Source organism: Octodon degus, unplaced genomic scaffold, assembly GCF_000260255.1.
Source record: "Octodon degus isolate 3935 unplaced genomic scaffold, OctDeg1.0 scaffold00021, whole genome shotgun sequence".
NCBI lineage: Eukaryota > Metazoa > Chordata > Mammalia > Rodentia > Octodontidae > Octodon > Octodon degus.
This window is the reverse complement of record NW_004524597.1, coordinates 10,978,971-10,996,267: the sequence shown is the minus strand read 5'-3', so window position 1 is coordinate 10,996,267 and position 17,297 is coordinate 10,978,971. Positions and strand designations below refer to the sequence as shown.

At 46.7% G+C, this 17,297-nt stretch overlaps 1 protein-coding gene across 2 annotated transcripts in view; it reads right to left on the bottom strand.

The window, feature by feature from the left end:
* Lmf1 (lipase maturation factor 1) overlaps positions 1-17,297 on the bottom strand; it is a 108,089-nt gene that overhangs the window by 42,320 nt on the left and 48,472 nt on the right. For both annotated transcript variants that reach the window (XM_004628125.2, XM_023711714.1), the window contains one exon: positions 13,014-13,162. In XM_004628125.2, coding sequence (XP_004628182.1) covers positions 13,014-13,162 — 149 coding nt within the window. The remainder of the gene's footprint in view (positions 1-13,013; positions 13,163-17,297) is intronic.

The window sequence follows — 17,297 nt, the reverse complement described above, 5'->3', positions numbered from 1 at the left end:
GAGCTAGGATTATAGGTGTGTGCCACCACACCCAGTCTCAATCTGTCTCAGCAGGTCCCAGGGGCAGGGCCAGCATGGCAGGCTGGGGATCGAACTCCAGTCCCTGTGCCTGCCTAAGCAGGTGCTTTAATCCACTGAGCTATTTTGGCCAGCCCTAGCATAAGTTATATTTTTGGTTTTGTCTTTTTCTTGTTCAAATTCATGTTTTATTGCACAAAAAGATCTGATGCAACATGGAAGAGTAGCATGAGAACACACATTTGCCTTTTCTCTAGCTTCACATAATGTTTCACACTCTCGTTGTTAAGGGGACAGGAGTGGTGGGAGTTTTGAGAGAGCTAATTTCCTGAATGTTTTTTAAAGAAGGTACTTGGGATTGAACCCAGGGCCTTTACACTAGCTATATCTCCAGCCTCCCTCCCCTTAATATAAAGTTTCAATTTTTTGAGGCAGCATCTCTTTAAGTCACTAAGTTAACCAGGCTGGATCCGAACATGGTAAGCCTCTTGCCTCAGCCTTCCCGAGTGCTGTACCTGCAGATGTGTGCCACCAGACGTGCCTCATGATGAGTTTTCATCATGGATGGGAGGTGCATTTTACCACACACTTTTGTTTGGCATCTGTTGAGATGGTAAAAAATGGTTCATCTTTATTTTATCATAATGAATGACATTTACTAATTTTCAAATGTTAAACCAATCTCCCATTCCTAAGATAAGTTATGCCTTTTTTTTTTTTTTTTTTTTGGTACCGGGGATTGAACTCAGGACCTTGTGCTTGCCAGGCAAGTGCTTATTCTACTGAGCTATCTCCTCAGACCCATTATGCCTTTTTATGATCTGATTTGATTTATCAATTTTTAAACAATTTCTGTGTCTCTCTTCATGAAGGATGTTGGGCTCTGATGTTCCTCTTGGTTAATCTCTCGCCGAGCTTTGGTATCACAATTACACTGATCACATGAAACAACTTGGGAAGTATTCCCTCTTCCTTTTTCTCCAGCAGAGTCTGTGTAAAACTGCCATTATTTCCTCCTGAAATATTTGACAGAGTTCACCAAGGAAGCCATCTGGACTAAGAGTTTTCTTTCTGGAATGGCTTTCTATTTCAAATCCAATTTCTTTACCAGATCTGGAGCTATCCAGATTTCCTGTTTTCTTTTGTCTCAGTTTCAGTGGCGGAGTTTTCACGGGCTCTGGCTATGTCATCTACATTGTCAGGTCTACTGGCCTAAAGCTTTTCGAACCTCCCAGGTGACTCCTTAGGGCAGCATCTCAGACACAATGGCAGTCACCAGGGGATGCTTGCTCACAGAGCTTTCGTCATACTGCTGGCTGGGACCTTTACTTCTTCTCAGTATTAACCTAAAAACTATTGATCCTGTGGGTTTATATTTTCTCCATTTCAGAGGTGGGCTTTTTGTGTTTTAACAGGGCAGAGACAGCTCGTACAGGAAGCATCAGAGGGCCCTGTCTGCAGGTGCCCCAGCCAGCTGCGAGTACCCCTGAGCCGGGGGCTATACAAGTATGCAGTGGTCGAGGCTTACATATTAATAAGAGGAAGTCTGTAGCTGCATGGAAAGGGGCCTTTAGCCTGTTTTCTGCAGCATAAAGGGTCACCTCAATGTCTAGCACAGGTTGCTAATCCTCACGTCACTGCTGACTTTGTGGCCTCACTCTTGTCTGTCCTTCATACTGAATCCCTTCCACGATGCAAAAGCAACCTGTCACAGCTGTGGCAAATATGTATTTCTCACTGAAAACTATTCATTTAGCTCATATTTGCTCTATTAAAATTTACAATATAAATTCTTGACTTTTTTTTTGTTGGAAACAGGACTGGAACTCATGACCTCATGCTTGTCAGGCAGGTGCTGTGCTGCTGAGCTATATCCCTGGCTCTCTCAATTCTTTCTGTTCATTTGTTTGTTTCTGTTTTTTTGAGACAGGATCTCGCTATGTAGCCCAGGCTGGTCTCGAACTCCTGGTGATCCTCCTGCCCCAGCCTTCCGAGTGTTGAGATTATAGGCGTAGGCCACTATGTCTGGCTAAATTCATGATTCTTAAACTATGAGGGAATAATAAGTTATCTTCCTATCAAAGAGAAATGGTAGCATAATTGTGGGAGGAACAGCGGAGGGACAATGCAGCATGGAAGCCAGCTAAAGAACTAGTGCAGGTTGAGGTGATGAGCCCAGGGGAAGAACGATGAACACAGGCTGCTGTCCCCTCCCAGCTCTGACGACGCTGAAGAGCACTCGGATGAAGTATTTTTAACTTGTCGTTTTCCAAAATAACATGTCCTCTGGCTTCTCTTCATCCTGTGCGACTGTGATTCCTCTTTAGGTAAAGCTCACACTAAAACAGGCTCTCCCAGGACGTAGGAGATATGGCTGCAGCATCTGCACATATGCAGCCCCTGGGGGACAGCTGCACATCTACCCTGCCAGACAGGAAGCAGGGGCAGAAGAGACTGGCTTTTAGTATTTCAGCTCTCCAGAAGTCAAATTGAAGCACAAGTCATCTCATGGGTGCTGTGCGGGTCTGAGAATCTCCAGCAACAAGGACCCTGTTTCTGGTCATGAGGACCAGTGGCAGAGTGCTGTTTTCTCAGCACATTTCACAGGACAGAAGGATCTGACAGCTCCAGCTCCAGAATGCTGCATGTAAAAATCCATCCTTGGTCTACACAAGGCATACCCACCCCAGATGAGGGGCCTGGGCTTCACGGAGAGTGCTTGATGCGCCATTCTTTTTTTTAATGTATTTAGTACAGGGTCTACAGGGTCTCATTACACAGATCAGACTCGGAGTGATCCTCTTGTTTTCAGCATTCCAAGCACTGGGATTACAGGCGTGTGCCACCACGCCCAGTCTCAATTGCCCCTCAGTGCACCCTGGGGGTGGGGCTGGAACAGCATGCGGGGGGATTGAACCCTGGTCCCTGATGCCTGTCTAAGCAGGAACTTTAGTTCACTGAGCTATCTGGCTGGCCCATGCCACTCTTGATGTACAGGGAGCATTACAAACCTGCTCCCCTTGGGCCAGAGAGATAGCTCAGCATACTAAGTGCCTGCCTATGCAAGCACAGGGAAGGGCACCACATGCCACGCAGGCCCTGCCCCCGGGTGCGCTGAGCCAGCTATAGAGACCAGGGTGGTGGCGCACACCTGTAATACCAGTGCTAGGGAGGCTGAAAACAGGAGCATCACTATGAGTCCAAGCTGCATAGTGAAACCCTGCACTGAACACATTAAAAATAAAAAAATTAAAAAAAAATATCCCTGCTCCCCTCCACTGTGTCTGAAAAATTAGGATGGAGAAAAGAGTATGTTAGCATTTTTCTTTTAAAAAGCTGAATTAAAGGCAATCTATATCACTTTAACCACTGTGGCTTACACCCACACCATTAATCATTTCCGTAAGTGGAAGAGCCCCAACCTCCATGTGGTTGAGTGGAAACATGGAAACACTGCCCATGGTCCCACAGAGGTCTGTCCAGTGAGAATGAAAGCCGGTGACTGTCTCTAGGAATGCAGAAGACATGCCTGCGCTGTCCCTGTAGCTAGAAGCAAGGAGGGCAGAGAAGTCAGCACTTGGTCGGCCTCTGCCTGTGTGGAACGGTGGGAATTCCATGCTGGCCTCTGCCCAGCTTGCACTGCTAGGCACCCATGAATGAGATAACAACAGAGCTACCCCTAGCCACGTGGGGCAGGTTAGAGGGGAGGGCTTAACACTGTTCTAATCCGACCGGGCCTGCAGCTGGAAGCCACATTGGGCTCCTCCCTGCTCTTGTTCCTGAGGCCACTGATGTGTACTGTTCTCTGCAGGGCATGGTGATGGCACATGGTGAGGGTCATCATCACTCTGGTCCCCATCCCACAGCATAGCTCACATAGCTGCTTGGGATGAGCAGCTGAGACTCAGGGCAGTGGCTGCTGCAAGGAGCCACCAGGTACCCCCACAAATGCCCACAGGCACATCCTGGAAATATCTGCCTTCTTCTTGGTAAGTCAGGTCCCCCCCAACTGGCCCATCAGCTATGTTACCTCAACACCAGTAGCATCAAGAACAGAAGAGAAAACAGGCCCTTGGCCCCATGGGCCCCAATGCTGCAGGGTATCAGGGTATTGGGGCAGTGCTCTTTGGCATCTGTTCTGGCTGCAAAGTCTGGCAGAGCTGACTGTCTTCCAAGGGTGCGAGCACCTGGCTCTGTCAGATGCTTAACCAGGAATCTCACGGGCAAGCTGGCTCAGCAGGATTACTGCTTTCTATTCTGTCACGAAGGATAGCATCTTCACATGGTCACTTTGCCCAAGTCTGTCTTCCTGGGCTGCTCAGTTGTGAGCTGAATTTTCATTGGGTCTCAAAATAAGGGGTGCTCTTTTGTGTCTGGCTTCCTTTCCTTGGTGCAGTGTTAACACTATCTGTGGCCTCTCATGCACTCAGTTTGTTCTTTTCATTTCAGGAACTCAGCTTGCTGGGTTAACCCATTTACTACTGCGAGCTGTTGCTCTTACATCTGTGGACAGTGCTGCCACATATCCCTGTGGAAGTGTTATGAAAAAGTTTTCATTTCTTTGGGGTAAATGCCTAGGATTGGAGGAGCTGGGCTATACAGTAGGTGTCAGTGTCAGCTACAGGCAGTTAAAATGGTTATCTGTCACTAGGCTGAGGATGTTTCCTCCTATTCTGAGCTAGCTTGTTAATCACAAGTTAAGTGTTTAACGTTGCCTAGTGTTTTCTCTACATCTGTTGAAGAGATTGTATCATTTGTGTCTTTCTCCTTTAATCTTGGGACATGGTGGGCTGCATTAGATCCTCAGTGTTGGACCAGCCATATGTTCAGGGGACAGACCCTTGGTCTTCCCATTAGATACTTCTGGGTTCATCTGCTGATGACTTCTGAGCTCATGATCCCCTCTCCTTCAGAGGAAGACCTATGGCATGTGGGGAGGGCTCCATCTCATCTCTAAGCATCTCAGGAGTAGGAGGTTTCCTTCCTTTGAGATTTTGTAGAACCTACTAGTGACATCTCCTGAGCTCTGATTTCTTAGTGGGAAAAGTGATTTTTGTTTGTTTTAATCATCTCAATTCACAGAACTATTCAGAATTTTTATTTCTTTTCTATGTTAGTCTTGGAAGAAATCTAACCATTTCATCTAAGTTGCTTAATTTATGTGATAAAGTTGAATACATTTCTCTTTTTTTTTCTTTTCTTTCTTTTTACTTATTTATTTACTTTTTGTGGTACCGGTGATTGAACTTGGGACCCTGTGCTTGCAGGACAAGCACTTATTCTACTGAGCTATCTCCCTGGCCCTGTAACTTGTTAAATAACATTTTGATGCATTCACTTAGAAAATTTCTGGGAAATGGTGTGGACATACAAATCACAGAATTGTTTTCACATTTGCATAAAAGAAATATATCAAACAGCATGTACTATATAAGAAAATTCATGAGTAGAAAAATGTATTCCTATTTCAATTAAGACATTTGCTTAATAAAGAAAATAAAACAGTAAAGTTGAGGAAATGGTACTAATTCTACATATGGGAACAGAACAGCCACTCCAAGACTGCACCACAGGATGTTCAACTTAACAAGAAGAAACTGTTAATGTCCTAAGTATCACCACCAATCTTTGACTGGCATTTTCATCTTTAGCTACATATAAAGCACAACCATTTTAGATGGCTGATAAAACTGTTGGTTTCTCATTCATGTCCATATTTCAATGTGATTTCAAAGATATATCTTTCAATGCTTGGGTACTTTGGAGTGACACTACTGGTAGGAACAACTGTGTTTTACACAGTGGGGGAATTTCTACACTTTGTCAGTTAGCAGTTAGTTAGCACTATGTGTTACACTACGCCTGTACACAGTCATTACTTGGTTTATGCACACAGGCAAATGTGCACACACTTGCTCTGCAGCATTTCTGTGTGTATTTCAGCTATGCAGACCACTGTCAAGTTACCATTCAATTTAACATGAATGTAAAGAAAGCACACAGTAAGCATTTTAGTAAAAAGAAAACAAACTTTGAAGAATGTATAGAGCTGTAATGAAGGTGACCAGAAGATGTAGTTTGGAAGGAAAAAAAAGAAAATATAGAGAAAGAATTGAAAAAGGAAGGTTTTCAAGAATGCAGTCATTAAATTCAATAAGGAAACTACAGAAATGTATGATCCTTCTATTGCTGGGACTACTTTAGAAACAGGGTGTGAAAGTAAAGATGACAATCTCAAGTCTTCTGAAGCATAATGGCACAATCCAAGGACCTTGTATGGCCAAAAGAAAAATGATGATACCAAAGGAGAAGACGTAAAATATAGACAGGAGAGAACAACACTTGTTAGTGTGGTTGAATTAGAAACAGGTGACAGAGTTCATAAACCTGTGATATTATAAGGACAGAAAATTGCATAGGATTCTGCAACAAGAAAATCCAGGAGAAGTCCCAAAGGGACAACTGGAAAGCCTCAGCACAGTACAGTTTAATAAATTCTCAATAAAGAGGGATGTACAGTGTGATAAGGCCTGGTATGGCTTTCGGGTCTAAGACACAGAATCATGAGGCACAAGGATGTATCACTCGACAAATGTTCACATGTGATAAAACAGGGCTCTTCTAGCAGAACACATTGAAGAGAACCTTTGTGACTGTTTTACTATTTAAGTGTTGCTGGGACAAATACAGACACTCACTTAAAGAACCAAAGTTTGATTTAGCTCAGTTTGTGTACGGAGGTTTCATTCCGTACTCTGCTGGCTCCAAGGCAAACGTGAATAGTTCATGGCAGCAGAAAATAATGAAGACCAGAGGAGCAGGAACTGCTGCAGCATCTACCAAGCCCCTCTCTTTGTTCTATGCTGACTGTGAAGGCTGGAACACGATCGCAAAATCAGTGCTCCTCCAAAGTAGTGGGAGGGAGACCACTACTTCTCCAAGGCAGCAAGGGGAAAATGGGGTGGGGGAGCCTTCCTCATCTCTTTTACCTAATGGTTTTGTGCTGTACATTTCTCTTTAACATTTTACTTTTTAAAAAATCTTAAACTTGAGGAAAAGTTCTTCATGTAGTATGGAATTCCCATACACCTGTTACTCCAATACTACTTTCTTTCTTTCTTTTTTTTTTTTTTGCGGAACCAGGGATTGAACTCAGGCCCTTGCGCTTGCCAGGGAAGCGCTTATTCCACTGAGCCATCTCCCCAGCCCTTCCAATACTACTTTCAACTATGAGTCCTACTTGAATTTGTTTACTTTGGTTCTTTATTGTCTTCATCTTTTTTCTAATTTTATTGAGGTATAATTGACAAATAAGATCATGTACTTTTTGTCTTTTTGTCCCTGGCTGCTCCACTAAAGTTCATCCATGTTGTCACAAATAGCAAGACTAATTTCAATTTCAATCTCTCTCTCTGTCTTTCTGTCTGTTTCTCTCTGTCTGTCTGTGTGTCTGTCTGTCTGTCTGTCTCTCTCTCTCTCTCTCTCTCTCTCTCTCTCTCTCTCTCTGTGAACTCAGGGACTTCATACTAAACTATATCTCCAGCCCATTTTTAATTTTTTTAAAATACTGAGATAAGGTTTCATTAAGCCATAAATTTTCCCAGGCTGGACTCAAACTTGTGATCCTCCTGCCTCGGCCTCTTAGAGTGCTGGGACAGGATCTCCTTTTCTTGGATGAGTAATATTTCACAGCATACTCATTCATCACAATTGCCCTATCTATCCATTGTGACAGAAACTACGGATGTTGCTATGTCTGGCTCAGTGGCTCACTCTGGTCTCCATCATTTATTGTGATGAAATGGAAGGGCAGATCTCTATTGAACATGATGATCTCATTTCCTTCAGCTATAGAGCCTGCAGCAGGACAGCTAGATCACGCATGACAGCTGTACCTCTAGAGTTTTGAGAGCCCTCTGTAATTTGCTGCACTTGCTATACTAATTACACTCCCACCTAATAGAGTGCAAAGGTTCTCGTTTCTCCACACATCGTTGGCATTTGTTTATTTGTGCTACTCAAAGTAACCAGTAGGTTCAGTGCAATCCCTAACAAAATTCCACCAGTGTTTTCCTCAGAAATATAGAAAAAAAATCCTATATTTTGTATGGAACCACAAACAAACAAATAAACAAAAAACCCCAACACCTCCCCCCACAACTATCAGTAGCTAAAGTGATCCTGAGAAAATGAAAATGCTGAATGTCATACGCTTCCTGATTTCAAACTATACCACAAAGAAAAGTTAATCAGAACTGGATGGAGTAGTAAAAAAAAAATAGACACATGGGCAACTGTGTCAGAACAGAGAGCCTGGCAACAAACCCATCGATCTATGCAAGGTCAACCTTAGGGCACCAAAGACATACCACAGGGGAAGGACAGTCTCTCCCCAAATAGTATTGGCAAAACAGGAGAATGACACAAGTTTCTTAAGTCACACCATGCTTTAATGGACTGGGGACTTGAATGTAAGAGCTGAAACCAACATACCTATGCTAGAGCGGGAAAAGCTCCTTGACATTGGTCTGGCCAGTAAGTTCTTGGATTGGACACCAAAAGCGCTGGCAATAAAAGCAAAATGACACAGTTGGGACTACAACCAACCAGCTTCTGCACAGCCAAGAAAACAATCAACAGAGAGAAGACAAGTCCATAATGGGAGAGAATATATACTAACCATGTATGTGCTCACAGTTAATGCTAATGATAGTACAGTGAACTCCTACAAACCAACAGCAAGAAACCAATTAAAAAACCAAAGGGCTGTAAGGGCTTATGTCTAGATGATCCCCCAAAGTCTCATGCAGTCATAGGTAGGGCTTTCAGAGGTGGCCCGATCTAGAATGTGCGATGCTGGGATTGGGTGTGTGACGCTGGGATCCAGAATGTATGATTACTAACTGCTTCACTGCCTGGTTGCTCCACTGACTTGGGGCATGGATAACGGGAAGGTCCATGCTGGGTGTGAGTGGTACCTGCCCTAAGGATGTGTAGCCAGGGTAGACCCTAAGGACAGGAGATGGCTGCTTTCTGTGTGTGCTGTCTCACTACTTTGCTGGCTGCTGCCTTCTGCCTGCCATGAGCTGTTTCTCCTTTGTGACACCCCTCTGTCATGTCAGCCTGCTTTAGAGTTGGCCAACTACAGACTGAAACCTCAATAACCTGTGAATCAAAATAAACCTTTCCTCCTTTAACTTCAGGTGTCAGGTATTTTTGTCTCAGCAATGAGAAAGGTCACTAAGATAGAGGCTTAGCATCTCTCCTCATGAGAATGACACGGATCACATCCACATAGGGGTGTCACTGCACACTTGTCAGGATGACTATAACCAAGAACCACATCTGGATCTCACCAGTTTCTGGGCAATGTCCCTTCTGCCCGAAGGTCCACTCCTATTGCCATACTGCACACATGTGCCGTGTCCCTAAGACTGACTTCTTCTGTCTTTTTTGGCTCCTGTGACTTCGACACTGTTACAATGCTGGTGGATGGTTTTGAAGAACACCCTGGGTGAGGGCTAGCTGACATCTTCTCATGTTGAGATTGAGGTTCTACATTCTTTGCCAGACTCTAGGGGAAGTGAGGCCAAGTTCCACAAAAGCTCTCCTGCATACAAACCCTCACTCTCAGTAACCTTCACCCAACATGAGTGCCCTTCTCTACCTTCCCCCACCTTGTCCCATGGCCCAGTATATGGCCCCGCTGAAGCCCTGCTGGGGCCCTGATAACCCCACCCACACTGTCCAGGTCTGATGTGACAGCAGCTGGCCTCACAGGGAGCAGGGAGCCTGTGTCAGCCAAAAGGCCATGTGCAGGGATTCCTGGGAATGGCACAGGCCCCACATCCAGCTAGGCCTCCCAAGCACATGGGTTGTACGTCCTTCTTTTGTGCCATACTGTGGCCATGGGACTCCCTCTGAGATTCAGCTCCAAGGAAGCTACCAGTTTTCAGGGCACATGAGACTGCCAGATCACCAAACCACATGTGCCAATCTTGAGCACAAGTCTCAGCAATCCCAGGGCCCCAAGTCTAAGCCAGGTGGCAGAGTCACAGGAGGGTTAGACTTGCCACATCTGCCCACCTCACAGATAGGGATGTGCAGCTGCCAATCTCTTATCAACTCAACACTCTCTTTCTGCTTCCCTCTGAAGAAAGATTAATAATATCCAACCTAAGACTATGTCGGGTAATTATACCTTTTAGTGCACCTGGTAATTTTTATCCAGCTGGTGCTAACAGTCAATCAAAATGCCATAAAAGGCACTTCAGAAAGTGCTAATGACTTACTGCATTCTGCCAAGCATCCTGGGGGTTCATTCAACTCTTGGCACCAGAACTGTGTACAGAGCAGGTTGACAGTTTCTTTGCAGAAACCTGGGCTTGTCCCCAGTGCTTGGCTTGCCTCTAGGGTTGGCATTCTCCACAGGGTTAAGCATCTCCTCCAGAGGTAAGCTTCTCCCCAAGACTCACTGTCTCCCCTTGATCTGGGAATCTCCTCAGCACTTTGATTCTCCCTCAGACTTGGCTTCTTCCTCAGAAGTGGGGTTCTCTACAGGGGTAAGCTTCTCTTCCAGAGCTTGGGTTCTCAAGACTCGGCTTCTTCTCAGGGTTAGGCTTCTTCTCTTCTAGGGCTTACCTTCATTCCAGAGCTGAGCTTCTCCCTGGAACTTGGCTTCTCCCCTAAAGCTCAGCTTCTCCTCAGGGCTCAACTTGTTTCCCAAAACTCAGCTTCACTGCAGAGCTCTTTTCTTCTGGACTGAACTTCTTTCCCGGAGGTGGGCTTCTCCAGAGGGCTAGGTTTCTCCACTGAGACTCAGCTTCTGCTCCAAAGTTAAGCTTTTCCAGAAGTCTGGGCTTTTCTATGAGCTCATCTTCTCCTCAGGGGTTCTCTAGAGAGCTAAATTTTCCCCAGAGCTCAGGTTCTCTGCAGGGCTAGTTTTTCACAGAGCTTGGATTCTTTCCAGAGCTCAGCTTCTCCATAGATGAAGGTTTTCCCTCACAGCTGGCTTCTCTCCAAGCAGCTTCTCCTTGGAGCTCAGGTTCTCCCCAGGGCCTGTCTTCTTCCTAGGGTTGGTCTTCTAGAGCTGGGTCTCTCCCTGGAGCATAACTTTTCTACAGGACTGGGCTTCTCTCCAGAGCTCAGCCTCATCCAGGGCTGTTAGGTCACACCGTCTCACCTAAGAAAACTCCATCCACTTCCCTTTGGAACATTTCAAACATCCTGTGCTGATGAGCCATAGCAAGAGCCTGAACTGAAGTCTGAGGGAAACAGCCTGGCTAAAACAGTCTCATTGTATCAAGGGACAATGAAGGACATGAATACTGTGCCAACAGGAGCCACAGAGGCACTCATCTCTCCCCAGTAACACATGGTCTCTGTGGGACTGGGACTCAGATGGAACCCAATTATCTGTATTACCTGTGTTCCCCTGGGGGGCAGGGAGGATGGAATGGGACTACCAGACACACCAGCTCCCCTTGCTTCTCTGAGGCTAATGCACACCTACCTGCCTTCCCATTGGGCTGCCATGACCCCTTACATACCTAACCTGGGTGGGACATGGGCTGGGTTAGGCCACAGCTTCTCGGGGACAGTGGGGGCTACTGGTCCTGTGTAAGTAGATGTGGTGAGCTACACTGGCTACTTGTAGCACCTCCCAGGAAGCCCCTGGCCCACATGACAGAGATACGAAGTAGTCAGCCAGAGGGCCACTGCGCCCAGATGACAAGCCTCAGATAGTGAAGAGTAAGTGGGATCCTGAAAATTAGCGGCTTCCAAAGTCCGCCCATAAAAACAGTAATCTGGGAAGGCTGCTGGAGATACCAAGGCCTCAGAAACAATTTGCCAGCTGTCCCTTGACATCCTTCATATGCCTTCTGAGTTTCTTCATGTGATGTTAAGCAATGATTTATGCGCCATCACTCATCACTACACCAGGGATACTGGGGTCGAGCTTATGTCAGCATGACAGGAAGAAAGGCAACAGCAGCTTGGACAGCCACGGGTGCATCTTCGTCTCAAGAGGAAAGCTCTTCTCTATGGGTCCCTCATTGCTTTGTTTTGAAAAACTCAGTGGAGCCAGATACAATGATATCCCCTAGAATCTAAGAACTCTGGGAAACTAAGGCAGGAGGACTGTAAGTTCAAATCTAGCTTAAGCAATTTAGTAACTGAGAGAGACCCTGTCTCCCTAAAAAACAAAAATTAAACAGGTCTGGGGTCTGGGGGTGATAGTGGGCACCTGCAATCACAGCACTCAGGAGGCAGAGGCAAGAAGGGGATCATCATGAATTTGAGAACAGTCTGAGCTACAAAGTGAATTCAAGACCAGCCTGAACTACACAGTGGGACTCTATCTCAAGAAAACAAAATGAATAACAAAAATTTAAAAAATAAAAAGGGTTCAATCTCTACTAGTACCAGAAAGAAATAGCAGGGCATAAAAAGACAGGCACCAAAGAGGCCTGGTTCAGGTCCCCAGTGGGGTGCAAACACACATGGATGGGGTAGTTGGCCATTGTGTAACGAGTCACAGCACCTTGGGATAACAGAGACATCCCCAAACCTAAACTATATGTGCCCGAGAGAAGCCCTGACTGCACGTGGAGAGCAGCAGCTGCAGCTTCCCCGGGGTGGGTTGGACAGATCATGTGTTTCCTTCTTTACACAGCAACATGTCCACTCATTTGCTGCAGGAGTTAGAAATGATCTTGGCATTGTCGCAGATGTGCCAGGAGGAGAGAGTAGAGAAAGCAGCAGCCCCTCTTGGAGTCTGCAGAAATGGACTGAAGAGGCAGCTGCTTCCTGACCACGACTGTGGCTGGGAGAGCTGCAGCCTCAGTGCTTGGCATGGGCCATGCCATGAGAGGGCAGCACAGGTTAGGAGGAAGGATACTGCCCATAACAGCCAGCACACAGCTCCACAGAGCTGCCTGGAATATTCTGGTTGGCTTTACCTCCCAAATAGGTCAAATAAAAGTTCTACTTACTGCTCCAAGCATGATCCTGAAAATCAGCCACCGGAAGCCCCATAGGACAATCAAGGATGTGGGGGTGTATTTGGGCAGCCGGGACAGTGTCCAAAGGGGGCAGAGGAAGATTCCCAGGAACCCTGTTTCCAGCAGCTGTGACTCCCATCCTAGAATAACAGTGAGAGATGTACAAAGGTCAATGGGGGGAAATGCATAGAAAAATCACTTCCCGGACTCGGTTAACCTACAACACCGAGACAAAAGATGTCAGGGTCACTGAACGTCTTCATGGAAAATGAGATCCAAGATCTGGAGCTCTGCTTGAGGGACCCAGGACCTTGTAACTTTAGGAAAGGTCCCACGTTGGCCCAAGTCAGATGCTGTGTGCCATCCTTGCAGGACACTGCAAAGCATTGTATCTGAGCCTACACCTGGATTCATGGCCTTCAATCCTGAGGTCTGTGTGCAAAGAGAGAGCTCTGGGCTGAAATGTTCCCTAGGGGTGGGAATAGTTCTACAGAGGCTAAATAACCTCCACAGCAAGGCACAGTCCACTCTGGGCAAGACTTGCAGCCAGGGGATGGCAGACATGGTCAGTTTTCTGAGGAAACAGGACGGTTAACCCTATGTGTGGAGAATATGAGCTCTTCTTCCTGCTGGGATCCTGTATGGGAAACTTGGTGAGAAGGGTCATCTTTGATGCTTCTGTCAAGGTGAGCCCCACATCCCTACATATGCTGAAGTGAGGTGAACCTCTCCCTGGGGGTGGCTACTAGCTTTATTCTTGCCAGTTCACCAATCTAGAGTGTTGGGAACCCTCATCTCCTCCAGGCTCTCAGCTGGGCTCTGGGGACCCCAGACAGGGCCATGTGCTTCCCATGTGCTGACTACCCAAAGGGTCAGAGTCAGCACAGCAATGCAGGTGAGTGGGAGCACAGAGTGAGGAGAACAGAGGGTCCCAGGGATGGAGGAGAGTGCTCCTGCTGTCCTTGTACTTTTCTGTACATTACAAATTACTTTAAAATTAAGTTAATATATAGCATTGAATTATATCACCAAGCATAAAACAGATACCTGTGAGTCCACATTGACATAATTGATACAATAAATAAACAGGGACCAGAGATAAATTCCCTGTGCAGAATTCCTTGTAACACACAGAGATCCCATCTTCCACCTCCCGCGGAGCACAGGAGAGAAAGGGAAGGCACTACAGTTCAGCCCCTGACAAGCATTCAAGATGGAGGCTCACAGCCTCAGTCTATAGTAGGATGTGGCAGGAAGGTGCTCATCTGAGACCTCCCAGACACACACACACAGTCTATTTAATCATGAAGAGGACACAGATCAATCCCGGGAGTACCACAAACACTGATCACTTCAAACCATCCAGGCTTCAAAAACAAGGCATGAGAAACCTTTAGCCCAGAGGAACCAGAGAAGACACGACCACTCAATGTCACCAGGATCCTGATGGAGCCCAGGGGTCATGGAAAAGACACTAGTGGAAACTCAGGATATGGGAATAAAGTATGGATGTCAGTTAACAAGGTTCAGTGAACAAACTATGCTGACACAAGGTGCTGACAATGGGAATGTAGGTGTGGGGAATGTGGGAACTCTACTACTTTGACAACGATTATGTAAATCTGAACTGCTTTACGTGAGATCCATTTCTACACAGGTGGGAGCCTGTAGCTATAGTGGGGTGTCAAGAAACCCACCCCTTCCTGCCTGTTGGTGCTTGCTCAGGATGTTTTGTAGATAGCCACCGAAGGGCCAAGACAGAACTGCAGTTCCGGGAGACAGGTTGAGGATCTCACCTTCCCTGACACACTAAGCTTTTCAGAGCACCTACTCCATCATCAAGACTGAGAAACAGGCCCAGTTTTAGGGTGGAGGGACCTGTGAGTCACTGTGCCCCCCTCTCCCCCTGGTGACCATTACGCTATCAGGACAGATCTCAAAACTGCCAGGTGAGCCACAATTCACACGAGGCACCCACATTGTGGTCCCACTTACAGAAAGTTGTGGGATAAGTGGAGTTTGTACAGATGAAGACCACAGGAGAGCAGCCACGTACAGGGGGAGCAGCACCAGCCTCTCACACCAGCTTCCCTCTGCATTTCCAGAGGGAGCTGTGGAAGATGCCAGACAGCTGGCACTAAAGCTAGGGCTTTAGAGTAGTGGCTGTGGACAGTTTTCCTTGCCCTGGACACAGAGCCCTAGGACTTGAGCCCCGAGACTTCCTCAAATTCCCTCTTCTGGCATCAATCAGGAAAGGTTGGACTTTGTTCTCTCTGTATAACAATTTTTCTGGTTTTATCATAAGAGAATCTGCGTAACATAGCAAATGGGTGCCTTTCACATAGGGTATTGCTCATAACCTGAGTATTTTAATGATGGGAGGAATCTTCAGATCAGGGAATGCTCCAGATGAGGGGTGGTGCTGCGCTCCAGGCAGGGGTTGACAAATTCAGAGGAAGTACCTTGATATGGTTTGGACCTAAACTGTCCCCAAAGGTCATGTACTCAAGGTTCAGGAGCCAGATGACGGACCCTGGGGAAATGACTAGGTCATAGGACTATTTATATTCATAATTTGGGGCCGGCCAGATAGCTCAGCAGATTAAAAAGCCTGCTTAGGCAGACACAAGGGCTGGGGGTTTGATCCCTGGCCTGCTGCACTGGCCCTGCCCCTGGGGCACGCTGACCCCCACGAATGAGACGTGAATGAGACGGCATATGGCATCTGGGAGGCTGAAAAACAGGAAGGATCACTACGAGTCCAATCTCTGTAGTAAGTGAGACCCTGTAGACCATGTACTAAATACATTTAAAAAATGATATTCATAATTTGATAGGCTAGTGGGCAGTGCTGGAAGCTTAGGTATGATTCCATTTGAGAGAGTGGGTCCTTGGGCACTATACCTTGTTTCTGGCTGTTTCCTCCTGAGCTGTTTCTCTTCCCCCCGCTCTCTCTCTGTGCTTCTGGCAGCTAGAAGGTGACCAGCTTTCCTCTGCCATGATGTTTCCGACCTCCCATGGGGCTAAAAGCAAACAGAACCAGCCAACCACGAACTGAGACTTCCAAAACTGAGCTGGAATAAACCTTCCTGTAAAGCTCAGTTTGGACAGGACTCTCGACACCCAGTCTGTCTGCCAGCAGGTACATTGTTCTCAGCTCAACACTGGTGCCCTCAGCAAACACTGGATGTCGTGAAAAAGACAAGATGGAGCACAAAATTTTCCAAACACCTGGACATCTGAACACACCCAAACGTTTACACAAGACACCTAAAGGACTTTGCCCACTGAAGCATAAGACATCCAGAAAACTCTGACTACTTTCCCACCCAATGTCCCTTGCTTTCTTTCCAGCCCTATACAAAACGCCCGCTTCTCTTTGCTCCCTGCAGATGGCCCTTTTGTCCTGTGTGCCTGCACCCAGGCACAATACATTCCAAGCCATGTTGTCTTTACAGAACATGGGGATCTCAGCTGGTCTCTGCCTTGCACTGTTCCTTACACTTTCCTCATTTGTTCCTCTCAGGTATTCGGTCACAGCAACAGAAACCTGGTTATGTGCTCGGATCTCCTCCACACTTCATAGGTGAGAAAACTCAGGAAGCAGGAGGCGGCAGAGTAAACCTGTCCCCACGCAGCATGAACAGACAGGAGACTACGGGTTGTAAGGAAGATGTGGCTTCACCCTACAACCTCTGTGCCAGTGATGGCAAACCTATGGCACTCATGCAGCAGAAGACTGTATCATTGAAAGCTTTAAAATGTTTGCCATTGGGCTGGCGAGACAGCTCAGCACTCTAAAGTGCCTGCTTAGGCAAGCTCAGGCAAAGTTCATGGACTGTGGTTCAATCCCTGGCACCACATGCTGCGCCTGCTCCACCCCCAGGGCAGGCTGAGCTGGTCACAAAAAATAAAATAAAATATTTGCCATCACTTCTGTGCCATCCGTGCCCCACTGAGCTCTCTCACCAGCTGGGGCAGGTGGAGTTGGCTTGGTGGCAGACACCAAGTAGCTTCACAGCATTTTGATGGGGGCACATTACCCAGACTTTAGTGCTTATGTGCCGTCTTGCTCTGCAGATGTGGGAACAGAATTCCAGCACTAGGGAGTGACAATGGTCAGAGGGATGGATTTATAATGGCTGGAGTCAGAGGCACACCTAGGTGCTGGGAGGTAGGATGACAGGGTTGGGGTGGTGGGAGACAAGCTGCCTCACAGGAAGCAGGGCTTGCTCAGACCTCCCGTGGCATCCTGAGTGGACAGAACATTCCCAT